Here is a 27,588-nt window from a genome sequence, read left to right on the forward strand (position 1 = left end):
CTGGGCTGGGCTGGATAGTCTGGGCTGCGCTGGGCTGGGCTGTGCTGGGCTGGATAGTCTGGGCTGCGCTGGGCTGGGCTGCGCTGGGCTGGGCTAGGCTGGGCTGGATAGTCTGGGCTGCGCTGGGCTGGGCTGTGCTGGGCGGTCTGGTCTGGGCTGGGCTGGGTTGGGCTGGGCTGTGCTGGGCGGGCTGGGCTGCGCTGGGCTGTGCGGGACTGCCTATTCCGGGCGGTGGGAGCCTGTGGACAGGAGAATGTGATGCAAGCTGGCGTGTGACGGGAGCACAGCACCCCCTGTTAGTCCTCAAACCTTTTTGCACCTTGCATAAAAAGCCTTGGCTCCCTCTCCCCCTCCTGAGTAGTGAGTACCACAGCTCCGAGCGTCATCCGAGGAGCCGCTACAAGAGACAGGGCCGAGCAGCAGTTGGCCAGAGGTACCAGTCACATCTCGGACGGCAGTGGGACGGAGCGGTCGCCGATGCTGACTTGACTGTCAACCACCCTCTGTCGCGGAGAGGCTGCTTCTGCTTTCGCCCGGGGTAACTGTTCCAACTCCTCTCGGGCTTGCCCTGCCCTGCCTGCCGGGACCCTGCGGACAGGGGCAGCGTTGAGGACGGGGAGGGAGGGTGGGGGCAACTGGGCTGGGAGCGGCTCCGCTTTCAACACTGGGTCTCCCCTTCTGGAGAGCGGCTGCGATCGGTTGGCTGGGCGCCGGCTCGCCGCCCGAGGATGTCGCGGCAAGGAGGTGCCTGAGTCCGGGAGTCACTTGGTCCGTGTGCGAGGAGGGGAGAGAGGAAGCCGGACACTACTGGGCGCAGAGGGAGCGAGAGGTCCGATCCCACCGCACAGCCCCGGAGCACAGATGCATTTTCGACTCTTTTCACTGGCGCTGCTCCTTCTGGACTGCATGGATTATGGGCACAGTCTGCACCAGCGGGGGAAGCGGAGCAGGAGAGGTCAGTCATTGCTGGTGACGATCCCGCGCCGGAGTCCGCAAACTTCCAGCAGACGCGCTGCCAATTTACGCGGAGAGTTGAACTAGGACGCAGCCATGTGCGCGATGAAGGGGGAACCCGACCCCAGTGTTGTCCCAGCTCCCGCGGGGTCAGGTCACCTCCCGGTCCCCATCCCGACCTACTCAGTTGGAGCCAACCCCGGCGTAGCCCGCCTTCCCCGCACCCGCTGCGGATCTGATCTGGCCCGGGACCCGAGCGTCTCACCGCATCCCGGGCATGGGATGAATCAGGGGCCGGGGCCACATCTCACCTCTCCCCACCTCAGGCTGCCCGGGGTCTCGCCATCCTCTCCACGACCCCGACCCCTCTCCACGACCCAGACCCCTCTCCACGACCCCGACCCCTCTCCACGACCCCAGCTCATCACCCTACCCCTACAACCCCTATCCCCTCTCCCCCACACCTCTCTCCCCACCCCCTCCCTCACAACTTCCCTCACACCTCTCATCCCCTCTCCAACCTTTCTTCCCTTCCACCAGACCCCAAATTTCCCTCCCCCCCACCATAAACCCCACTCCCCTGCCCTCTTCCTCATTTCCTCTCCCCAGCCCCAGATCTCCTCCTTCTTTCCACCACCCTTCCCCCTCCCCACATCTTCTCAATCTCCTTTCACATCCATAACTGCCCTCCAATCCCTTCCTCCTGATCTCTATACCCAATCTCCATTCACCTCTTCGCCTTACCAACCTCTCCTCTTCTCAACCACCGCCCCTTGCTTCAATCTCCCGCTAATTCTGTCCTCTCTCCCCGTTGCCCCAGCACCCATCCTTCTCCCTGAGATTTGTTTCAATTCCCCAGCAAGCAAGTTGGGGATGGAGATGGATGATGGATAACCCTGGTTCACATAGAACGAGGAGACACAAATGTTGGAAGCCCCATCATGAGCAGAGTGAAGGGATGAACACTGATATATCACACAGTGGGACATGAATCCCTGGGATCGGTTCCCTGTAATACTGCTCCTTTACATGTGAACAGCCGCAGGGTCTGATCCTCAGTTATATCCTGAGGCCAAAATACTGAATATTCATTGGAGCTGAGGTGGTAGCCCAAGCTGGCAACGTAGATATATATCACAGTGGGCTTGCCACACCAATGGAGGGGCAGTTGTGAGGGACATCACACTGTGTGAGGGGGGAGGGGGGAGGCAGTACTGAGGGGGCGCTGCACTATGGGAGGGGCATTACTGAAGGAGTGCTGACTGTTGGAGGAGCAGGAGTGAGGGAGCACATCGCAGTGGGAGGGGCAGGGGCAATGCTGAGGAAGTGCACTGTGAGAGGTTCTGTCATTCACATGAGATTTTAGCTGTGGTCTCATCTGCCACCTCACATGGGTGTAATTGATTCCAGGTCACTTTCTTAACAGACACCAGGCTGCTCTTCCTTTGTCACTGCCAACATTTATTGCTGAATGAATGTCACTGAATCTGGTCATTATTACATTGCTGTTTGTGGGATCTCACTGTGCAGAATATGGCACTCACTTCCTGCAATACAATATTACTACTTGTTGAGTAACTGCGATGGCTGCGATATGCTTTGAGATATGAAAGGTTTTCTAAATATGTCACAAAATCCTTTACTGTGAAAATAGCATCTCACGAGTGAGGTGTGCTATATTGAAGATAGACCCACACAAAATGTTGAGCCCTTCCTCAGACCCGAAACGTCACCCATTCCTTCTCTCCAGAGGTGCTGCCTGTCCCACTGAGCTACTCCAGCATTTTGTGTCTATCTTCCGTTAAAACCAGCATCTGCAGTTGTTTCCTGCACATCTTGTGTGCTATATTATTTGAATATTATTTTTTATTGTGGAAGTTCTTGTCCTGGATTAATGTGTATGGGGTAAGGCTTTACGTTGATATGTCGCTTGTGAATAGACATTCAGTGGCCTGGAGTTGATGCCCCTTCAGGTGGGAGCACTGCCTGTTTGCAACTCCAGTCACTGATCAATGAGGCTGACTCTCAACTGCCCTCAAGTGGCTTGGAAAGCTCTCTCTGCATCATCTGGCCAGTGGTCTGTGAGGGCAGCTCACACCTCCACTGTCCTCAACATTAATATTATTACAAAATCTTCAAGTAATACAGGAGTCATAATGGTTAACATTTAAAACGTCATTTAAATGGCTCCAGCTCCTCAGTTGTGTGAGAATGTCTGAGAATTCAAGGACTCAGACGGGTCCTGTAGAGTCACTTCATACCCCCTTCCTCCCCCAGCAGCCTTGCAGCCCCAACATCACTCTCTACCCCTGCAACAGTCTCTATCTACTTCTGCACCTCCTCAGCCCCTACATCCCAGTCTCTCTTTGCCACTGCCTCCAGCCTTTCACCCTTCCCTATCTCTCCAACCCCTATACACCACACACCCCTCCCTCTCTCATTAGCCCCCATCAGTCTCTAGAATTTAGGAACTCAGGAACAGCACCTATGGCCCACCATATATGTGCTGATTCAAACTAATCCTATCTGCCTGCATATAATTTATAACCCTTCACCCCCTACCTGTTTGTGTCAGTCTAAATGCCTCTTAAACATTGCTATCATTTCTGCTTTCACCTTGCAGTGTGTTCCAGGCACTTACCATTGTCTTTGTAAAAACATTCACTTCCCACATCTTGTTTAAACTTTCCCCCTCTCTTTTTAATCCTATGCCCTGTAATATTTGGCATTTCCACATTGGGAGGAGGGGAGACTTTCTACCCTATTTATGCTTCGTATAATAGTACAAATTTCTATTGTCACCCCTCAGTCTCCAACCCTCCAGAGAAAACAATTCAAGTTTGTTGAATATTTTCTGATGGCTAATACACCCTGTATCAGGCAACTTCCTGGTGACCCTCTGCTGCACCGTCTCCAAAGCCGCCACATTCTTCCTGTAATGCGACAACCAGAACTGCGCACAATAATCCAAACGTGGCCTAACCAAAGTTTCATACAGCTGCGGGTACACACAATTGCTGGGGAAACTCAGCGGGTGCAGCAGCATCTATGGAGCGAAGGAAATAACTTTCATATAGCTGCGGCATGATTTCTGAACTTTTGTACTCAGAGCCCTGGCTGATAGAGGCAAGTATGCCATAGGCCTTCTTTACCACCCTATCAACTTGCGTTGTCCCTTTCAAGGGCCTGTTAATTTACATCTCAAGATCCCTCTATACATCAATGCTCTCAGGGATCCCGCCATTTACTGTATACTTTCCTCTTATATTTTACCTCCCGAAGTGCAACACTTTACACTTGTCCAGATTAGAGGGTGGCACAGTGGTGCAACTGGTACAGTTGTTGCCTCACAGGGCCAGAGACCAGGATCCGATCTGGACCTGTTTGTGTGGAATTTGCGCATTCTCCCTGTGACTGTAGGAGTTTCCTCTAGGTGCTCCGTTTTCCTCCCAAATCCCAAAGACACATGGATTTGTAAAATCACTGACCTCTGCAAATTGTCCCCAGTGTGTAGGGAGTGGATGAAGTGGGATAACATAACACTAGTGTGACTGGGTGATCAGTGGTCAGCATGGACTGGGTGGGCCAAAGGGCCTGTTAGCATACTGTATATCTAAACTAACCTAAACTTCATCTGCAATGTTTCCACCCAAATTTCAAGAGATTATAGATAACCTGCTGTATCCTTTGACAACCTTCCTCACTATCCACAACTCTGGTCATTTTGTGTCATTTGCAAATTTACTATTCAGCCTATCTATATTTTCATCCAAATCATTTATATATATATAATCACAAACAATAGAGTTTACCCAGCACTGATCCTGTGGAACACCACTGACCTCCAATCAGATTAATACCCCTTCACCACTGTGCCCTGTTCTATGGCCAGGCCAATTTTGAGTCCAATCTATCATGCGATTTCTTGTGCCTTTATCCTCTGGATCAGCCTACCTTGAGGGACCTTGTTTAAAGATTTACTGAAGTCCATGTAGACTACATCCACTGCCCGAGTGTCATCAATCATATGATTTCCAGGTTTGTCCCTATTGGCCTTCATAAACAAAGGACTACCATTGGCTATTCTCAGTCCTCTAGCTACCCGAGCAAAACTATTTTTTAATGTATGTATGAAATGCCTTGAGATTCTTCTTCACCTTAATCGCCAAAGAAAGTTAATCGCCCCTCTTAGCCCTCATGATTCCCTGTTTAACGTCTTTCCCGTTTCTTTTATATTCTTCGAGGACACGCTAGAGGCAGGAATCATGTTCCCAATGTTAGGGGAGTCCAGAACCAGGGGCCACAGTTTAAGAATACGGGGTAAGCCATTTAGAACGGAGATGAGGAAACACTTTTTCACACAGCGAGTTGTGAGTCTGTGGAAGTCTCTGCCTCGGTGGGCGGTGGAGGCCGGTTCTCTGGATACTTTCAAGAGAGAGCTAGATAGGGCTCTTAAAGATAGCGAAGTCAGGGGATATGGGGAGAAGGCAGGAACGGGGTACTGATTGGGGATCATCAGCCAAGATCACATTGAATGGCAGTGCTGGCTCGAAGGGCTGAATGGCCTACTCCTGCACCTATTGTCTATTGTCTATTGACCCTATTTGATTTCCAGTTCCACATCCTTCCTTTTTCTTTTTGACTAAATTACATCTCCCGTCATCCAAGGTTCCCCATCTCTTGGGATATTGGGAAGCCTATAATATAATCCCATAAAAGACATTCCACCTTTCTTCTTCCTGAGCTCTGCCCATATTGCATCAGTGGACGATTCCTCCAGGATATCTTCTCTGAGTTCATCTGTGGCCAATAATGCAAATCCCCAACCTCTTTTACGTTGCTTTCCATTGTGTTTGAAACATAAAGATCCTTGACTGTGGAGCTGCCATTTCTGCCCCTCTCTCAAGCAAGTCTCTGTCATGGCTACAATACTCTACTCTTGTACAGTAATCCAGGCGGTAAATTCACTGCCTCACCCATAACATTCGCCGCATTGAAATAAACACACCAGCCCATCAGTCCACTGTGTTCATTAACCTGACCCTGCTTGTCCTTTCTTTCATACTTATGATTTAATCTCAACCTTTCTCTCAAAGTCTCCACTTGCTGATGCACGGCTCTGTTTCCTAACCCCCTGCCACGCTTGTTTAAAGCCTCATGAGTACTAGCAAACATCCCTGATGCTGGAATTTGGAGCTTAAAAACAAACTGCACGAGACACTCAGCAGGTCAGGCAACATCTCAGAAGGTAAAGTTCAGTTGAGACATTCCTAAAGGATACTGGTGCCCCTCCTCTCTCTACACATCTCCCCATCTCTGTAATCCCCTTTAGTCACTACATCCCTCTCTGGCTCTGTAACCCCTCCAAACTCTACAGCCCTTCCTAATTCTATAATCCCTCCTCCCTTTACACTCCTCCATTAATGAAACAGATGCTTCCCCACCTCCTCTCTGGCCTGCCATCCAGTCACTACTCCCCTCCATCTGCTATCCCCACCCCACACTAGAGCCTTCTTTTGCCCCTGCAACCCGTCCCATGTCTCTGGTGTTCCATCCCTTACACTTGTTCCCAAACCGGTAAAATCATAAAATTGGAACAAATGGACTAATACAATTATCCTCGGCGACCAATAAATATATAAATTGTGCAAAGTAAACAAGTAGTGATATTTTGCAGAATAAAACCTTTTTTTTCCTATCAGGATGTTGAGGGAGCAAATGGGGGAAAATCTAGTGTTGTGGAATAGAAAGGGTCAATTAATAACCTTGAATTCATTGGTGTTTAAGAAGATTAATCATATTATCATAGAATTTTATAGAAGACTTGGTGATGTAGTTCAATCTGAAATTTATGTTTTAAATATGAATAAGAAAACTAGGAGATGTCTCGCACAATTTCTAACCACTGTTCCTGTGTTGGTCCAAAACAGGAACAGTGGTTACAAATTGTGCCAGACATCTTTAATATGGAGAAATTGACATATTCCTTGAGATTCAAGGAGAATTCATTTGAGAAGATCTGGGAAAAATGGACCGTTTATTGGAGCCATGACACCAATTAGATAAATGCCGAGCTAGATATGGGAAGATTGTGTTATATAAAACTAGATGGTATGTTTGTATGAATATTGAATTATCTCCAGATAACTAAGCAATGTAATGTTTTTTCTTTTTTAATTTGGTAAGTGAACCACATGGTCTTATTCCAATTTTTTATTTATTTACTTCTTTTATTTCCCCCTATCTACTTATTTTTTTATTTTGATTGCTGTTTTTCTTATTTTGTTTTATTTATGGTGATGGTGTTGCACTGTTATTTAATTAAAAAAAAAATAAAAAAAAAAAAATTAAAAAAAAATAAGAAAACTAGGAATGTATGAGTGGGGAAATAACATTAATAAGTGTGACCATAAATATGCAAAGGGAAACATGCAAAGAATTAGTACATTGTGTGTAGTAAATAAGTGTCCCTTTAAGGCACAAAAGCGTAACTGAAAATATAATCCCACTGTGACTAACAAGATTTATAGAAGATAATTTAAAAAAAAAAAAACTTAGCGTAAATGTGTAAAATAAAGAAAGATTAGCTAAAGTTAAATGTTAATCCCATAAAAATTGAGACAGGGGAAATTCTAATGAAGATTGAGAAAGCAGCAAGGAAATTTAACAAATCTTCTACGTCTTTCTTGATAGAAGTTACAAAAATACTTGGGGAAATAGTGGGGAAATAGTGAACAAAAGCCGCAAGCAACAAGGAGCTGAAAGCAATAAACATTAGTAGAGGTTAATGGGACTGAAAGTCCATGGATGTTCTGCATCCCAAAAGGAAAGAGGAGGAAAATTGAAGAGGCGACAGTGCGAGTGAATGTGTTGACCACCATCTCCCAACAACCCCATTGCTTCCAAAACAATTCTCACAGATTGAAAGTGGTAGATTCACCTCACAATCAAAGAAAGATGGTGGGGGAGGGAGAGAGAAATTGAAATTAATTGCAGAACTCATATTAGTGATCAAAGGGAAATACAAGAACCTTTCACAAAGGTAGTGGGGTTAGAGATAACCAGAATAGACAGGGATCTATGAATACAAAATTGTGTTTGATAAATTTGAGATGATGCACTCTGGTTGGGGGAAAAAATAGAGAAGGGAACATTTTTTAAATGGTGAGAGATTGAAAGGTGTTGGGGGTCAGGGAGAGCTGGGTACACAGAACATTGTAGGTTAACATGCAGGTACAGCAAGCGATAAGTAAGTTAATTTCACTTGCACTTTATGTGCAATGTGACAAATAAAACCGTATTGTATTGTATTGTATAAGTAAGGCAATGCTATGTTGCATTTACTGATTTGAGTAAAAGTATGAAATTGGTCTTTGGGATTAAATGGGTGTTTAGCGAAAACCCACCTGAAATATTGTGTACCATCTGGCTTCTGAACTCAATAAAAGTTGCACAGTATTTGTAAATGAGGGAGTGCAGCAAAGATTCACCAGATTGATTCCTAGGGGTCGAGGATGGTCATGGAAAAAGAGTTTTTACTACACAGGCAAATACTTCTCAAGAGTTTAGTAGAATCTGAGATGGTCTATATGAGACATTACACATTCTTACAGGGCTTTGCTGGGTAGATGCAAATGTAATGTTCCCTCCGCATGGGGTGTGCATAATCAGGGCTCATGGACTAATTCTGGTTGGCAGTTCAGGAAAGAGAGGAGAAGAGATTTCTTCACCCAGACGGTGCATCTTTGGAAACCTCTACCCAGGAGGGCTGCCGAGGCTTGGTCACTGAGTAGATTTAAGAGACAGATCGACAGGTATTTAGATATTAAGAAAGTCTGGAAGAGAAGGTTAGTAAATTAAAATGGTACTGAAGTTAGACACGAGCCATTGAGTGATCAGCCAAACAGCCTGTGCCTATTTCTCATGTTCATACAGTATCATTGTCACCACTCCAGACCAGAAACCTCTCATAATTGTAACCTATTGCACTTCTTCGTTTCTCTCTGTAATGCCCCCTGGCCCATATATGCTTCTGAATCTCTATGACACTTCCCACCCACCCACATTGTCTTTGATCAACCCTGTAAACCTGGTTGTCTTCATACTGTATGTATCCGACACACACCGTTGTCTCTTCCTGAGCTCTGCAACCTCTCCCTCTCTCCCCTTTTGGGCATCTGCCCCCACATCTGAGTGGCTCAGCGCCAATGACTGATTATTACAACTGCAACATATTTTGGGATGGGTGGGAAAGTCATTGGAACTTGACCAAAGTTGCAGGAAATGGGGAGACCAAAATGGGATTAGTGCAGAAGGTACTCCTTGGCCAGCACAGACTCGTTGGGTCAAAGAGTTTGTTTCCATGCTGAATGACCCTGTAAACACTGACTAAAGAAGTAACGGTAACATGTGGCTTCTCTGAGCTCCTTCGATTTTTTAAAGTTAGTTACAGGTAACACCATGATGCCCCTGTCCAACTTTGGTATGTAAGAGTAGGTGTGCCACTAAAAACTGGGAGCAACATGTGCTCTAACACTTGTACCAGGCACTGACAATGTTGCCCCAGGCACTGCCATTTGTCGAGAGTAATGCCCCTGTCCAACTTTGGAAACCTGAACGGAAACCTCTGGAGACTTTGCGTCCCACCCAAGGTTTCCGTGCGGTTCCCGGAGGTTGCAGGTCATTGCCGGAGGTTGCAGGTAGTGGAAGCAGGTAGGGAGACTGACAAAAACCTCCGGGAACCGCACGGTCTCCAGAGGTTTCCGTTCAGGTTTCCTAAGTGGGACAGGGGCATTACTCTCGACAAATGGCAGTGCCTGGGGCCACATTGTCAGTGCCTGGTACAAGTGTTAGAGCACATGTTGCTCCCAGTTTTTAGTGGCACACCTACTCTTACATCCTCTAGCATAGGAAGCATTATTCTCGGCACCAGTTTGAGTAGTAGATGGGGAAAAGATCAATGCTGTATCATTGATCTATCGGGACGACAGATGGCACAATGGGCTAAGTGTTCGGCTGGCAACTGGAAGGTAGCCGGTTCGATTCCCGCTTGGAGTGCATACTGTCGTTGTGTCCTTGGGCAAGACACTTCACCCACCTTTGCCTGTGTGTGAATGTGTGTGAATGTGTGTGAGTGATTGGTGGTGGTCGGAGGGGCCGTAGGCGCAGATTGGCAGCCACGCTTCCGTCCGTCTGCCCCAGGGCAGCTGTGGCTACAGAAGTAGCTCACCACCACCGAGTGTGACTGAGGAGTGAATGAATAATGCGATGTAAAGCGCCTTGAGTATTAGAAAGGCGCTATATAAATCCCATCTATTATTGTGAACACCATGGTAATGGTGACCATCCGAGCACATGTCGTGTTGAGCAGAATGTGCTGTGTGGGATCTAAGCCCTCATGTTCTGGATTGGGTGACAAGGTACATGTCTGTCAGTCTGGAGAAGGCGCAGAGAGGCTGAGTACCTCTGCACCAGCCCATCCCCCTCGCCATGCACTGGACCTGCTGCATTGCCCTGTTGAGTATTGGAATATCTGGAACATCACTGCATCAGCCTCTTGCCCTTGCTCTACACTGAATCCGCTGCATTGGCCTGAGGACTATTTCCTGATTAGTAAATTCTGGCAGGGTTTTTTTGCTTTTCAAACTTGAGGCAGTGTCTTAGACCAAATTATTTTCAGCTACTTCATCAGGGACGTTCCTTTCATCATAAAGACAGATTTAAGGATGTTCACTGATGATGCTCAGTGTTTATTCCATTCACAACTCTTCAGAAAATAAATCAACCCGTGCCTGCGTGTAGTATAACTTGGATATCATTCATATGTGGGCTGATCAGTGCCACATAACTTTTGGTCATCATCTTCCCTGGACATTTGCTGACCTTCCCTGTTTGTCTGGGTGTGTGGCTAATATTCAGGCTGATTGGCAACTGGTCAACTCTCCAGTAAGCCTTACCCAATTTGAGCACAGATGGTGCTCTCGAGATTGGGCTCTTGATGTAAACAAGTTTTGATGCTGTCTTGTGTTGTTTCCTAAAAAGGTTTTAAAAATGAATTATATTATGTTGGAAGACATTGATGAATAGTTGAAAGGTTAGGAGACACTTAATTTCACTGCTGAGATATATTAGATCTGTAACAGATTGAATTTTGGAAAAAATAACCAATTTTCTCAGTAATTTGAACTTATTTCAATGGCAACACTACACGGCTATAATTCCAGAGTTCCGGAGAAAGACATTATAATGATCACACAATTTCAATAAATACTCATTGAAGATGTTTCAGTCATAACCCTTCTTCAGACTATATTTTCAGACTGAGTCTGAAGAAAGGTCCCGACTTGAAACGTTACCCATCCTTTTTCTCCAGAAATGCTGCCTGACCTGCTGAGTTACTCCAGCACTTTGTGTCTATCTTCGATCAACAACTGGATTTCTTTAATGGTAGTTTTTGATTATTGTTTCTACCAGTATATTGCAGTTGGGATTACATACACAAGCATCTTGTGGAACTCATCACCTGAGCTGAGAGTTTACATTTGAATGTGGGGGTTGTTTGGCTGAACCAGTATTCTATAATAATTCAATTCAAATGAAACAAACTGTTGAAGAGTATTTCTTAACATGGCGACACTCTCCTTGAAGTCAGAAAGCCATCCCGTTCTGCTGCTGTACTATGTTTTAGAGGATTGAATATAGTGCTGTTGGGATAGAGGAGCTGATGTCAGAAGTGCCATCTTTTGGAAGAGTCATTAACCAAGGTCCCATTTGTTTCCTCAATTGAAATATAAAATGTTATTGTACCAATGTAATGAGGAGAGAAACATTTCTCATCAATGCCCAGGGCAAATATCTCTCAATCCTCTTCACTGAATCAAGTGATCTGGTCATTGTCACATCCTTCGTGGGAGCTTTCTGTGTGAAGATCAGCTATTATAGTTACCGCCCTTCAAGTGGTACTGTACTGGCATGGAGCTGTCCCAGGATGTCTTGTGGCTGGGAAAGGTCAAAAGGAAATGCAACCGTCTCTCTCCTGTCTGTACAGAGAAGGGCGAGGGTCTGTTAACAGAAAGTAGTGGTCTCTTCAAGTGGACAAGCCCCTGCAGAAGAACCAAGGTGGAGCAGTGTGCATTGTGCTGAAGGATTGGGAGGCTTGTAGATGCAGTGGAGTTGGATAGTGGTGCTCAGCTGTAAAAATATAAACATCAATCTTTGACAAAAAAATATCAGGTGAAATTCTGTTTGCCAGAGTGATCGTAAGGATGACCAAAGCTGCTGGAAAAGCTGAATCTGACCGGCTAAATGATTCGAATAGTTACTACATTATATGGAGCTTATATGGAGACAGTATTACACCAGTGCCTGCTACAACTAATCTGAACAGGGTCTGTAAGTGCTAGAATGACTTGTTTTATGATCTGCTTTGTTTGTTTTGTGAATTGGGAGTTGGATGCGTGGACAAATATCCAGTGGGTTGTTTTACTAGTAGCCATTTTCACAACTTTTAAATTTTGTTCCTCTCACTTGGGAACATAGCGAGATCGAGGATTCTTTACTCAGGAAGAAGCCAGTATGACTCTGATGTTGTTCCTATCAAAGTCTACTGAACAAATTCTCATGAATACATTACAGAGTATCTGATGCAGATACTTTAAATGACTGTAGATGGATTTAAACTCCTTAAAATCTTTTCCTGTCCCAGAGATTTGAAAAGACTATGTTTTGGTGTCAAGAGGGAGGATTTTCTGGCAATAGCATTAGTGGTATCTGTGCGGTGCCCTAAGGTGCCAGATGCAGTAGTTCAAATCTCAGAAGCACATATAGGATGTGGTTCCTATTTTTCTGTATTTTGCCAGGAATCTTTATTGTCAGGGGGCCACTCTGGTATTCTTCACCCTGGTATTTTCCTCTTTACATTACAATGAGGACAGGTCAGGAGATGACTTAACACTTAAGGCCCATCATCTCACATGTATTGGCGGATAAGTTGATGGAGCTTCACACTGCAACTCAAGCACAGCCATTGAGATGACTAGGTTCTGGAAGGCAGTCACTGTAAGTTGAACTTCCCCATGAGACCAGTAGATCAGTTCCATTCCAGTGGAGATGTGTTGAAGTTGCAGGAAGTGGATATTGGGGCAATGGAATGGCTTGGCAACATCTTGCAGCAATATCTTGCTTGGCAACAATTCTCAATATTGGCTCAGTTGGTGATGGATGGATTGGGATCATAGTGGGCACAGCATCATAAAGCAATCGCAAGATGGAGATGAATTTGTGCAGGAGGAGATTTGAGGAGAGTGCGCTGTATTCTTGTCTATTGATGGAGTCATACTCTTTAGTGAGGTTGAAGAAAAGAGCCCATGTATAATGGTCTGCTCATTGTAGACATTTAGTGGCTATTGTAGTGATGGAACAGCTTGGAAAGGCCTTAATTCGAAATCTTCCAGTCATTAAAAATAGTGGGATAGGCTCACGTGGCCACTTAATAAAAAGTAAACACAGGGTTCATTTCCAATGGGATACAATAGAACCTAGCCAGAGCATATTTGGAACACATGTTTGGAAAATACATTGCGAAATTGGAGAATGTGCAAAAAAATATGTTTCTAGAGCTGAGAGGATGCCAATTAGAAAATATCACAATGTTTCTCCCTAGAAGGGAGACAACTGAGAGGTTTCATAATGGAGGTCTTAAAATTGGAAAAGTTTTTCATGGGATAGGTCCAGAAAAGAATTCTTCCAAGAGGAAAAATCGAGGCCACCAACACAAGAGAGTATGAAATAAATCAAATTGGAGACTACTTCAGACAGGCGAAGAACGCGGAACTTGTTCCTACAGGGTGGAGCTGATGCTGGAGAAACAAACCAAGGATAGAGAGAGAAAAGCAGAGGCTGTCAGACCCACCTCATTGTGGCCTCTGCAGTTTTTTTAACCTGCACTTTCTCTGCAGCTGTAACACTGAATTCTTCACTCTTGTATTTTTCTCTTTTCACGACTTGCTATAAATGTATATGGCTTGATTGTATCCCTGTATTCACGGAATAGCACAACATGTTTTTTCTCTGTATTTCAGTACATGTGGCAATAATAAACAAATACCAATAGCAACCGGTACAAATGTCGTGCAAGGCTGGTTGGGGCCCTGTGACTTGCTGCTGTGCCGTGCATCCTATGTGCAACGGCACACATTTATGGTAGAAAATGTTTGTAAAATGTCAGATGCAGTGCACATGAAGAGAACCGGAGGAATAGATACCATGGTGGTTTTAAAGAAATACTTTTTTTAAAGCACAAATTTTTTTAAATTTGGGTGAGAAAATACATGGCAAGATTAGCGAGTTTGAAGATGATACAAAAGTAGGTGGTTTTGCAGATAATGAAGATGGTTGTAAAAAATTGGAGTAGGATCTTAATCCATTGGCCAGGTGGGCTGAGGAATGGTTGATGGAATTTGAGAAATGTGAGGGAAGTCTAACATGAACAGGACCTGCACAGTGAATGGTCGGGCTCTGGGGAGTGTTGTGGTGCAGAAGGATCTAGGAGTACAGCTGCATGGTCCCTTGAAGTGGAGTCACAGGACGATTGGGTGGTCAAAAAGGCTTTTGGCACATTTGGCCTTCATCAGTCAGAGTATTGAGTATAGAAGTTGGGAAGTCATATTGCTGTAGTGTGAGACATCGGCGAGGCCGTATTTAGGGTATTGTTTTCAGTTCTGGGCACCATGTTATAGGAAAGATGTTGCCAAGCTGGAAAGGGTACAGAGAAGATTTACGAGGATGTTGCCAGGACTCGAGGGTCTGAGCTATAGGGAGAGGTCATTCTTGGAGTGCAGGAGGATGAGGTGATCTTATAGAGATGTGTAAAATTATGAGGGGAATAGATTGGGTAGATGCCCAGAGTGGGTGAATTGAGGACCAGAGGACATAGGTTTAAGGTGAAATGGAAAATGTCTAATAGGGAACTAAGGCATAAGCTTTTCACACAGATGGTGGTAGGTATATGGAATGAGATGCCAGAAGAAGTACTTGAGTCAGGGACAATCCCAATGTTTAAGAAACAGTTAGACATGGATAGGACAGGTTTGGCGAGATATGGGCCGAACGCGGTGAGTTTATAGGGAGGGGTTACATCCAAGGATGTCTGCAAAGGGAGCAGGGTGTAAAGGAAGGAAGCATAGCCGGGGATGGGTGTAAAGGGAGGAGGACGCAGCTAGGGATGGGTGTAAAGGAAGGGGACACCACTGGAGATGGGTGTAACGGGAGCTGGACGAGTTTCAACTTTTCTGGAGAACCCATTGAAGTTAGAGAGAGCTGAGGACCGAGGCAGTAAGTTTCAGGTGAACTGAATTGAAATCGAAGGGAAAACTGGTACCAGCGAGTTATACGCGAACTTGGCAAAGATCCCTGGTGGATTTAAAGCGAGTGGGACACCAGAGAATGTGGGGAGTTTAAAAGGAGCGGAATGCAGGGCCCGAGGGAATTTAAAGCGAGCGGGATGAGACTGCTCTGAGATTGTAACCAGTAACCAGTGGGCGGTAAAATTAAAAGAAGGGCGAATACAAGGGGGGAAATTTATAGAGAGCGGACCAGGACCCAGGTAAGATTAAACAGGAGGAAAATTGGCCTGGTGAATTTAAAGGGCGCAGGAAGCTGAATCGAGCGTATTTCATGGGAGCACGGATGGGGTGCGGAAAAGCCGACCAGGTGAGTTTATTGGCAGCGGGACAACGAACAACGGGAATGTAGAATCTAGGTAGACAAAAATGCTGGAGAAACTCAGCGGGTGAGGCAGCATCTATGGATCAAAGGAAATAGGCAATGTTTCGGGTCGAAACCCTTCCTCAGTCTGAAACCCTTCAGTCTATTTCCTTCGCTCCATAGATGCTGCCTCACCCGCTGAGTTTCTCCAGAAACGTTGCCTATTTCTCCCGAAATGTTGCCTATTTCCTTCGCTCCAACCCGAATCGTTGCCTATTTCCTTCGCTCCATAGATGCTGCCTCACCCGCTGAGTTTCTCCAGCATTTCTGTCTACCTTCAATTTTCCAGCATCTGCAGTTCCTTCTTGAACATGTAGAATCTAGGGTTCTAATCAGGGCACAGGGAGTGGGTATGAGAACCCAGTGGTATTAGAAGGAATGCAGATGCTGGAAACCCGAGTTCAAACAAAAATTGCCAGAAATAGTCAACATGTCAGGAAAGGAAAACGACTAATGTTTCCATTCCTCGATTTATCCTCGGACTGGGAAGTTAATTTTGAGTAGCAGTGAAGATGGGAGAGGTAGGGTGGAAAGGGGAATGCCTTTGATAGGGAGAGACAAGGTGAATTCATAAAGCCCATTGGGCTTCCTCGTGTTCTGTAGCTAATGGCAGTACAATGGGCCGAGCCCATACAGCAGCCCAAACTGTATTAACTAATAGAAAGAAAAAAAAGAGCTAACATGATGATCGGCAGAAATGGCCAGTGCTGATGCAGACAGTCAGAAAGAGCAAGTTATCAGAACTTTGATAATCTGACACCAAGTCCAGAGGCTGCAAAGTGTCCAGACGGAATATGAGGTTACAGGGAGGCAGGAAAATGGGGATGAGAGGGAAAATTAAATCAACCATGATTGAATGGCGGAGTAGATTTGATGGGCCGAATGGCCGAATTCTGCTCCTCTTATGATCTTATGAGGTGTTGCAGCAATGCTTGTGTTGGCAGGACCACGTTTTAACAGTGCAGGAGGCCCCACGACAGAGTGAGAGTGGGATGGAGAATTCAAGTGCCAGGCGAACCGAAAGCTCAGGGTCACTCAGCGGTCTGAATGACGGCGTTGCCTAAAGTGGGCACCCGATCTGCATTTGGTTTCTCCAATGTAGAGGAGACCATATTGTGAACACCAGGGTAAGCAGAAGTCCAAGTAAATCTTAGGTACACAAAATTGCTGGGGAAACTCAGCGGGTGCAGCAGCATCTATGGAGCGAAGGAAATAGGCGACGTTTCGGGCCGAAACCCTTCTTCAGACTGATGGGGGGTGGGGAAAGAAAGAAGGAAAAGGGGAGGAGGAGGAGGAGCCCGAGGGCGGGCGGATGGGAGGGTGGGAGGAGACAGCTAGAGGGTTAAGGAAGGGGAGGAGACAGCAGGGGCTAGCCAAATTGGGAGAATTCTTGAACATGTAGAATCAGTCAACATTGCCAGAAATAGTCAACATGTCAGGAAAGGAAAACGACTAATGTTTCCATTCCTCGATTTATCCTCGGACTGGGAAGTTAATTTTGAGTAGCAGTGAAGATGGTAGAGGTATGGTGGATATCCCTTTCTCCAAGTAAATCTTCACTGGCCCAAATGAAGCACTAATTAGTTCCACTCTGAACTTTAAAGGAGGAATACACAGAAGAAGGTAATTTAAAAATAAAACAACGATAAACAGGGCTCTTGTGTGATTAAAGAGACCAGGAAACAGAAATAGGAACAGGAAGATGGGTCAGATGTGTGTGGATCAAGAGATGGTGCAGTAGGAAGCGCTTCAGATTTCTAGTCGCTGGGACTATCTCTGGGGAAGGTGGGACCTGTATAAATTGGATAGATTGCCCTTGAACTGAAGTAGGTCTAACAACACGGCAGAGAGGCTTGCTAGTCATATTTGGAAGGACTTAAACTAAGATGGCAGAGGATTAAAACACAATGTAGATGTGCAGATTGTGGGGTGATACCATTGGTACGTTCAAATGGAAACTGAGTTCAAAGGCTTGAAAGGAGAAGTAATCAAAATCCTGTTTTTTTTGTGGGTTATGCCAACCTTAGTGAGTTTAAACAACATAAATCAAAACCAATGTTTCAAAGGTGTCAAAGGTCTTTATTGTCACGTGTACCAAATAAGGTACAGTGATATGCAAATTACCATACAGCCATATCAAAAAAAAGCAACAAGACACACAACTACATAAAAGTTAACATAAACATCCACCACAGCGGATTCCCTACATTCCTCACTGTGATGGAAGGCAATAAAATTCTATCTTCTTCCCTGATTCTTCTCCCGCCGTTGGGGCAGTCGAGCCATCCATCAGCGTGATCGAAGCTCCCGCAGCCGGCGGTCGAAGCCCCTCGCGTCAGGGCGATCGAAGCTCCCCCGTCGGCGCAGTCAAAGTTCCTGCGGCTTAGACTTCCCGAAGTTGGTCTCTGACCACAATGTTAAAGTCCACACACACCCCTGGTGGAGCTCAGAAGTCGACCCCATACCAAAGGGATCGCGGGCTCCATGATGTTAAGTCCGCAGGCACCCGCAGTGGGGCTCCTGGTTGGCAAAAGCCGCCAACTCCTCGATGTTAGGCCGCAGTGCGTATGGAGATATGATACGGAAAATAAAATCGCATCTCCGTCGAGGTTGGAGATTAGAAAAAGGTTTCCCCCAACCCACTCCCCCACCCCCCACATAAAACAAGCTAAAGAACACTAAAAACATACATTTAACAAATACTAAAAATACAACAAAGAAGAAAGGGGCAGACAGACTGTTGTCGAGGCAGCCATTGTTGCCGCCACCGTTGGTCATGTGTAAAGAGAAATACAGAATCTGCCAAGCTTGATAGGAGCACAGGGAGGAGAAGCTGGCCAATTGAAAGATCTGTCCTGGGACAGTCAGTTGTGATGTTGACATTGAGGAGGGTGACCTTAGGGAACAGAATGATATGATCACTTGGTAATTTGGATAGAACAATGGCAGATGAAAATGAATGCTGGCCACTGTGAGGTGATGCATTTTGGAGGAGTACAATGTAGGCGTGCAGAGAGTTGTACATGCAGCCTAGTCCATCTCGCAAACCAGGCGTACCTGTTCCCCCATTGACCCCATCAATACCATCGACCATGCTGCCTGGGGAAAGTAGCAGCCAATATAATCAAGGACCACTTACATCCTGGTCATTCCCTCGTCACCCATATAACCATATAACAATTACAGCACGGAAACAGGCCAACTCGGACCTTCTAGTCCGTGCCGAACACTTATTCTCCCCTAGTCCCATCTACCTGCACTCAGACCATAACCCTCCATTCCTTTCCCGTCCATATACCTATCCAATTTATTTTTAAATTATAAAATCGAACCTGCCTCCACCACTTCCACTGGAAGCTCATTCCACACAGCTACCACTCTCTGAGTAAAGAAGTTCCCCCTCATGTTACCCCTAAACTTCTGTCCCTTAATTCTCAAGTCATGTCTTCTTGTTTGAATCTTCCCTACTCTCAATGGGAAAAGCTTATCCACGTCAACTCTGTCTATCCCTCTCATCATTTTAAAGACCTCTATCAAGTCCCCCCTTAACCTTCTGTGCTCCAAAGAATAAAGACCTAACTTGTTCAACCTTTCTCTGTAACTTAGTTGCTGAAACCCAGGCAACATTCTAGTAAATCTCCTCTGTACTCTCTCTATTTTGTTGACATCCTTCCTATAATTAGGCGACCAAAATTGTACCCCATACTCCAAAATTGTCCTCACCAATGCCTTGTACAATTTTAACATTACATCCCAACTTCTATACTATACCCCTCTTGCTCCAGGCAGTATATATAAAAGCTTGAAAGCATGTACCCCCAGATTGAGGAACAGCCACTTTCCAACAGTAATCAGACTACTGATCAGTGATTAGTCTCACACACTAAAAGGATGTGGTCCCAATTTCCCAATTTACTTTATGGTAGCCCACACCCTTTGTTTATCTGCAGCTGTAACTATAACCATATAACCATATAACCATATAACAATTACAGCACGGAAACAGGCCATCTCGGCCCTACAAGTCCGTGCCGAACATCTTTTTTCCCTTAGTCCCACCTGCCTGCACTCATACCATAACCCTCCATTCCCTTCTCATCCATATGCCTATCCAATTTATTTTTAAATGATACCAATGAACCTGCCGCCACCACTTCCACTGGAAGCTCATTCCACACCGCTACCACTCTCTGAGTAAAGAAGTTCCCCCTCATGTTACCCCTAAACTTCTGTCTCTTAATTCTGAAGTCATGTCCTCTTGTTTGAATCTTCCCTATTCTCAAAGGGAAAAGCTTGTCCACATCAACTCTGTCTACCCCTCTCATCATTTTAAAGACCTCTATCAAGTCCCCCCTTAACCTTCTGCGCTCCAAAGAATAAAGACCTAACTTATTCAACCTTTCTCTGTAACTTAGTTGTTGAAACCCAGGCAACATTCTAGTAAATCTGATCTAGTAAATCTAGTAAATCTAAAAATATAGTTTATATTTATAACTATATTCTGCACTCTGTTTTCATTCTCATTTTTTGCACTACCCAGTGTACTTATTTATGGTATAATTTCCCAGGTAGCTTGCAAAAAAAAAAAAGTATTTCACTGTGCCTGGCTACACAGACAACAATAAACCATGGGTGGACAAGAGGATGGGGACTGGACTTTGCGCCTTCCCCCACAGTGGGAATCACTGTGGGGGGATGTTTTTATGTTTTGGTGTTGAATTTCTTCATGAATACTGTGTTGTATTTTTATTAGTGTGCTGCAAGGACATCAGCATTTCCCCTGAATAAGGAGATTAATAAAGTCTATCAATCAATCAATCAATCAATCAATCAATCAATCAATCAATCAATCAATCAATCAATCAATCAAACCAATACCAACGTACACAATGCATGCTTGGAGTATTGAAGAACAAATGGATCTTTTTGTACTGTGGCAGCACAGACAGATAAGGTTGCGAAGAAAGTACATGGGATCACAACTTTCATTAGACATTAGGAATAAACAACTATTCAGAAAGAAGATATACATTTCAAAATTACCTTGGTTTAACCAGTTTAGTTTATTATTGTCACGTGTACCAAGGTACAGCGAAAAGCTTTTGTTTGCATGCTATCTTGTCCAAGAAAAGGCTGTACAAGAAGTCCACAGTACACAGATAGAAACATAGAAACATAGAAAATGGGTGCAGGAGTAGGCCATTCGGCCCTTCAAAGCTGCACCGCCATTCAATATGATCATGGCTGATCATCCAACTCAGTATCCTGTACCTGCCTTCTCTCCATACCCCCTGATCCCTTTAGCCACAAGGGCCACATCTAACTCCCTCTTAAATATAGCCAATGAACTGGCCTCAATTACCTTCTGTGGCAGAGAGTTCCAGAGATTCACCACTCTCTGTGTGAAAAATGTTTTTCTCATCTCGGTCCTAAAAGATTTCCCCTTTATCCTTAAACTGTGACCCCTTGTCCTGGACTTCGCCAACATCGGGAACAATCTTCCTGCATCTAGCCTGTCCAACCTCTTAAGAATTTTGTAAGTTTCTATAAGATCCCCCCTCAATCTTCCAAATTCTAGCGAGTACAAGCCGAGTCTATCCAGTCTTTCTTCATATGAAAGTCCTGACATCCCAGGAATCAGTCTGGTGAACCTTCTCTGTACTCCCTCTATGGCAAGAATGTATTTCCTCAGATTAGGAGACCAAAACTGTACTGCAATACTCCAGGTGTGGTCTCACCAAGACCCTGTACAACTGCAGTAGAACCTCCCTGCTCCTATACTCAAATCCTTTTGCCATGAATGCTAACATACCATTCGCTTTCTTCACTGCCTGCTGCCACCTGCATGCTTACTTTCAATGACTGGTGTACCATGACATCCAGGTCTCGTTGCATCTCCCCTTTTCCTAATCGGCCACCATTCAGATAAAGGGTACAACATTGTGCAGAAAGTTGCATCAGTCGAATAAATGCAATGACATGGAAGAATTGTTATAATAGAGTGGAGTCCTTACTAGAGACTGGCTGGAAGGAGGTACTTGAGATATTTGGTGATTTGTAGGTTTGAAATTGATATATTGTGGCTAGCCTGCCCCCTGAGATGGAGAGATCCAGGAAGGGGAGAGTCAGATATGATAGTACAGTATGGAGGTGAGTTAGCCATGTGAAGGAAATGTTGTGTTCTGCATGAGTATAGGATGCAGTACAAATGCAGTTCTTGAAGTATCAGAAAAGGAGTTGGGGGAATGGGCTCAAGTATGTTATTGGGCCCCTGAGTATGACTAAAACAAAAGCTGTTCCACATATCCCACAAAACGCCAGGCTTGATTTGGGCCAATTTGAGCTCCAATAGCTATAGCTGGGGACACAGGGAAAGTGAGTGGGGTTAAATGAGAAATTATTTAATTTGAGGATTTGTTCCACCTGGCAGATGGTGTTAGTGGAGGAGAATTGATCGCAGATTGGGTGATCACTTTGATCAGTTCAGTCTACAGGGTATGCTGAGCTTCCATTTGCCTGCCATTTTAATTCATCTGCCAACCCCGCTCAGGCCTGTCTATCTGTGGCTCGTTGCACTGTTACGACGAGGATGAACACACGCCTGTTGGACAATACTCATTTTGTTTGGGCATGTTGTAGCCTTCAAGACTATGTATTGGAGTCTCATAACTTGCTTTCTCTGGCTATATTAGAGTTATCTACTGTTGATGTATTTCACCTATTTGTGGCTCAGTTTATAGTTTATTTTTATTTCCCTTCCATTAGGACAGCCTTGCCTATTTGCAGCACATTCAACTTCTTTATCACCCTCTAATTGAATCTAAGACATCCCTGAAGGAACCCTAGTCTCATCTGATCTATCACTGATTTCCCCATCTTCCCATACCAGCCTTGTCTAGACTGTAAACATTTTAATACTCTTTTCCCCAGTTCTAAGAGCCTCTGCCTGAAATGATAACTCTGTCTCTCGCTCCACAGATGCTGCCTAAACAGCTGAGTGTTTACAGCATTTTCTGTGTTAATTTGAGCAGGATCAGAACGTGATGATTTTTAAAAAATGCGATAAACAGAGCCCAGGTGAGTTTAAAGGGAGTGTGGAATAGTGAACACGGTGAGTTTAAAAGGAGCGTTAAGCAGAAATTTAGAGATGAAAGCGAAAGCAAGGAAACAGATCCCCACATGAGAAAGAAACAACATAGCCAGCGTTATATGAAATATTGTAAATGGAGCCATGTTGAGATTAAATGGAGTGGAAAATATAACCAGGGACATTAAATGGAATGGGTTACAGAACAAATTGAGTATAAAGAAGTGGAAAGCAGAATGTGTGGGACAGAACCCGCTGTATTGAAATGGGGAGTGAGAAATCAAGCTGGAAACACTGAACAGATCAGACGGCATCTGTGGACAGAGAAATTGCATTAACGTTTCTGAGCTAGGAAAAGATGAAGCCCAATTTAAATTGTAGAAAAGGGTGAAGATCTAAGGGAATATCTGCGATAACAAGAGATCAGGGTTGCCATGGGATGGTGAAGATAAAGTGTGACAAAGAAGTATGATGTGTTTCAAATAGTAGATCCGTTTATGTTAATGGAGAAGAAAAAACAAAAAAACACAATCCCAAGCCAATGTTCGATAGGTGACTTCCAGTGCATTTAGAAAGTATTCAGACCCCTTCACTTTTTCCATATATTGTTACCTTACAGCCTTATTCTAAAATTGATTTAAAAATTGTTTTATCATCAATCTACACACAATACCCCATAATAAAAAAGCAAAAACAGATGTTTAGAAATGTTTGCAAAATAATTAAAAAAAACCTGAAATATCACATTTACATAAGTATTTAGACCCTTTACTCACTACTTTGTTGAGGCACCTTTGGCAGCGATTACAGCCTCAAGTCTTCTTGGGTATGACGCTACAAGCTTGGCACACCTGTATTTGGGTAATTTCTCCCATTCTTCTCTGCAGATCTTCTCAAGCTCTGTGAGGTTGGATGGGGAGCGTCGATGCACAGCTATTTTCAGGTCGGGTCCAATCAGGTTCAAGTCTGGACTCTGGCTGGACCACTCAAGGATATTCACAGACTTGTCACAAAGCCAACTCCTGCGTTGTCTTGGCTGTGTGATTTGGGTCGTTGTCCTGTTGGAAGGTGAACCTCTGCCCCAGTCTGAGGTCCAGAACGCTCTAGAGCAGGTTTTCATCAAGGATCTCTCTGTACTTTGTTCCGTTCATCTTTCCCTCAATCCTGACTAGTCTCCCAGTTCCTGCTGCTGAAAAACATCCCCACAGCATGATGCTGCCACCACCATGCTTCACCGTAGGTATGGTATTGGCCAGGTGCCTGGTTTCCTCCAGACGTGATGCTTGGCATTAAGGCCAAAGAGTTCAATCTTGGTTTCATCAGACCAGATAATCTTGTTTCTCATGCCTTTTGACAAACTCCAAGCGGGCTGTCATGTGCCTTTTACTGAGGAGTGGCTTCCATCTGGCCACTCTACCATAAAGGCCTGATTGGTGGATTGCTGCAGATATAGTTGTCCTTCTCGAATGTTCTCCCATCTCCACAGAGGAACTCTGGAGCTCTGTCAGAGTGACCATCGGGTTCTTGGTCACCTCCCTGACCAAAGCCCTTCTCCCCTAATTGCTCAGTTTGGCCGGGCGGCCAGCTCTATGAGGAGTCCAGGTGGTTCCAAAGTTCTTCCATTTAAGAATGACGGAGGCCACTGTGCTCTTCAGGACCTGCAATGCTGCAGAAATTATTTTATACCCTTCCCCAGATCTGTGTCTCGACACAATCCTGTCTCGGAGGTCTACGGACAATTCCGTCGTCTTCATGGCTTGGTTTTTGCTCTGACATGCACTGTCAACTGTGGGACCTTATATAGACAGGTGTGTGCCTTTCCAAATCATGTACAATCAATTTAATTTACCACTGGTGGACTCCAATCAAGTTGTAGAAACATTGCAAGGATTATCAATGGAAACAGAATGAACCTCAATTTTGAGTGTCATAGCAAAGGGACTAAATACTTATGTAAATGTGATATTTCAGTTATTTCTTTTTAATTACTTTGCAAAAAGGTCTAAACACCTGTTTTCACTTCTTCATTCTGGGGTATTGTGTATAGATTGATGATAGAATAAATTAATTGAATCCATTTTAAAATAAGGCTGTAGTAACAAAATATGGAAAAGGTGAAGGAGTCTGAATACTTTCTGAATGCACTGTACATCAAAAATGGACAAATTCTGACATAGACATAGCAAATGAGTTTCCACAAATTGGAGAATTTGATACTGAGTCTGCAAGCTGCAATGTGCCCAGATGGAAGATCAGATGCAGTTCTTCAAGCTTATATTGCACCTTGTGGTGACAATCGCGGAGCTACAGACCAACAGATTGGTGTGTGAGCAGAACAAAGGAATAAAGTGGCAGGAACCAGTAAATTCTGGATTGACTACAACAAGGGCACCTAATCTGCACAGCCAAAGAATCAGACAGTATGGAATCATACAGTACATTCAGCCAACTGATCCATGCCGATCAAAATGCCCCATCTAATCTCGTCGCATTTGCCCGCATTTGGTCCATATCCCTCTAACCTCCCCTATCCATACACCTGTCCAAATGTCTTTTCAAGTGCACTGGATTTCTCCATGGTTGAAGAGACCACAAGGTGAACAAGAATTAAAGTTCATTAGATTGGCAGAAGTGCATGTGAATCCCTGCTTCACCCCAGCAGACAACAAAATCTCCCCCAAATCTCCCAACAAGTGCATTAAAAAAAATTTCCATTGTAAGTTTAAAGGGAATGTTGTAACAAAATCCGGTGTGTTTAAAGGGACCAGGAAGAGATCCTGGTGAGTTATAAAGAAAAGCAAAACCGGGCCACGGCGGGTTGAAAGGGAGCTCGGAAAAAAGATCTCAGAGAGTTTAAAGGAAGTGGGAAACAAAATGTGGTGAGTTTATAAAAAATAAAATGAATAGAAAAGTAATTACAGTAAAGAGAGTCCAGTGACTTGAAAGATCATTTACATATAAAGTGAGAAACAGGTGAGTTTAAAGGGAACAGGAACAGAATCTTTGAAGTGCAGAGGGAGCACTTGTATCAGTCATTAGAGACACTGAAAAATACATTTACCAAAATGATTCCAGGAAAAAGGTCTAGACTGGAGGAGTTTGTTTCTTTTTGGAACAGAGGAGGTTGCGAGGTGATCTGAGAGAAATATTTAAAACTATGAAGGGTGGAGACAGAATACATCAAGTGAAACTATTCCTGTTGGCAGACAGGTCAGGATGGAGGGGGCAATGAACGTAGATGATTGGAACGCAGCCAAAGTGAGTTGAGGGAAAGTTTTTTATTCAAACAGGAATTTGGGGTCTGCGGAATTGGTTGAGGCAGATTCAATTGCAGTGTTCAAAGGAGAGCTGAACAGGGATGTGAAAGAAATAACTTGCATATTGGGAGCGAGCAGAGAGTAGACTAACCAGCTTGCTCTTACAAAGTAGTTATCAATGATGGGCTGAATTGTCTGCTTGTGCAGTAACTGTTCTGTGATAAATTGAAAGGGAAAAGTCAGAGACTGGTCTGAAGTAGGGTTTGAGGATTCTCACTTGCAGTGATGTGTGCTGGTTGCAATCAGTGAATTCTGTCGCAAAACCCAAGAAGTAATCCTAATTCCTTAATCCTAAAATCCCCTTGGTTCTGCGTGACATTTCAAAGCAAAGATGTCCAAATCTCCACGTACATGCTTGGACTTAAAGTGAAGAACTGGAAGGGAAACAGACTGGAATACCATGAGAAAGTAGTCGACTGTATACTTGCAATGTTTAGTTAGAACTTTGCAAGCCAGGCCAAACTATTTGTCTGCAATGTGATGGACTTTGAGCCAACTGCAATTCTTCATAAAAATCAGAAGGAAAACGAGGCAGATGCTGGAAATCTGAAATAAACACAGAAAATACCAAAGATGCTCAGCAGGACATCTGAGGGGTCTTGGTTCTGAAATGTTAACCGTTTCTCTTTTCACAGATGCTGCCTAACCGTAATTTTACTCAGAGATTGTGAGATCAGATGCAGAGATCCAAGGTCTCTCTGGATTGTGTATGAAAGCTGTCTGATGCAGTGCATAGTGAAAGATATTTATCCATACTTTGGAATGTATTCTGAAGCATTACTGCTGGACAGACTCCGATCTTGAACTTTTCTGGAAATTGTTTGATGATAGCAAAAGGATTTGAGTATAGGAGCAGGGAGGTTCTGCTGCAGTTGTACAGGGTCTTGGTGAGATCACACCTGGAGTATTGCGTACAGTTTTGATCACCTAATCTGAGGAAAGACATTCTTGCCATAGAGGGAGTACAGAGAAGGTTCACCAGACTGATTCCTGGGATGTCAGGACTTTCATATGAAGAAAGACTGGATAGACTCGGCTTGTACTTGCTAGAATTTAGAAGATTGAGGGGGGATCTTATAGAAACTTACAAAATTCTTAAGGGGTTGGACAGGCTAGATGCAGGAAGATTGTTCCCGATGTTGGGGAAGTCCAGAACAAGGGGTCACAGTTTAAGGATAAGGGGGAAATCATTTAGGACCGAGATGAGAAAAACATTTTTCACACAGAGTGGTGAATCTCTGGAATTCTCTGCCACAGAAGGTAGTTGAGGCCAGTTCATTGGCTATATTTAAGAGGGCGTTAGATGTGGCCCTTGTGGCTAAAGGGATCAGGGGGTATGGAGAGAAGGCAGGTACAAGATACTGAGTTGGATGGTCAGCCATGATCATATTGAATGGCGGTGCAGGCTCGAAGGGCCGAATGGCCTACTCCTGCATCTATTTTCTATGTTTCTATAGAGGATAAGAC

At 44.5% G+C, this 27,588-nt stretch overlaps 1 protein-coding gene across 2 annotated transcripts in view; it reads left to right on the forward strand.

Annotated features, from left to right (window-relative positions):
* Positions 1 to 208: 208 nt before the first annotated feature.
* Positions 209 to 27,588, forward strand: part of rspo2 (R-spondin 2) — a 111,657-nt gene continuing 84,277 nt past the window's right edge. The window contains exon 1 of one of the 2 annotated variants that reach the window (XM_033019130.1): positions 209 to 955. In XM_033019130.1, the coding sequence (XP_032875021.1) occupies positions 862 to 955 (94 nt within the window). In that variant the 5' untranslated portion in view covers positions 209 to 861. The remainder of the gene's footprint in view (positions 956 to 27,588) is intronic. The other variant, XM_033019131.1, reaches the window with a different exon arrangement.

The sequence above is a fragment of the Amblyraja radiata genome, chromosome 4, assembly GCF_010909765.2.
Source record: "Amblyraja radiata isolate CabotCenter1 chromosome 4, sAmbRad1.1.pri, whole genome shotgun sequence".
In the NCBI taxonomy this organism is placed as follows: domain Eukaryota; kingdom Metazoa; phylum Chordata; class Chondrichthyes; order Rajiformes; family Rajidae; genus Amblyraja; species Amblyraja radiata.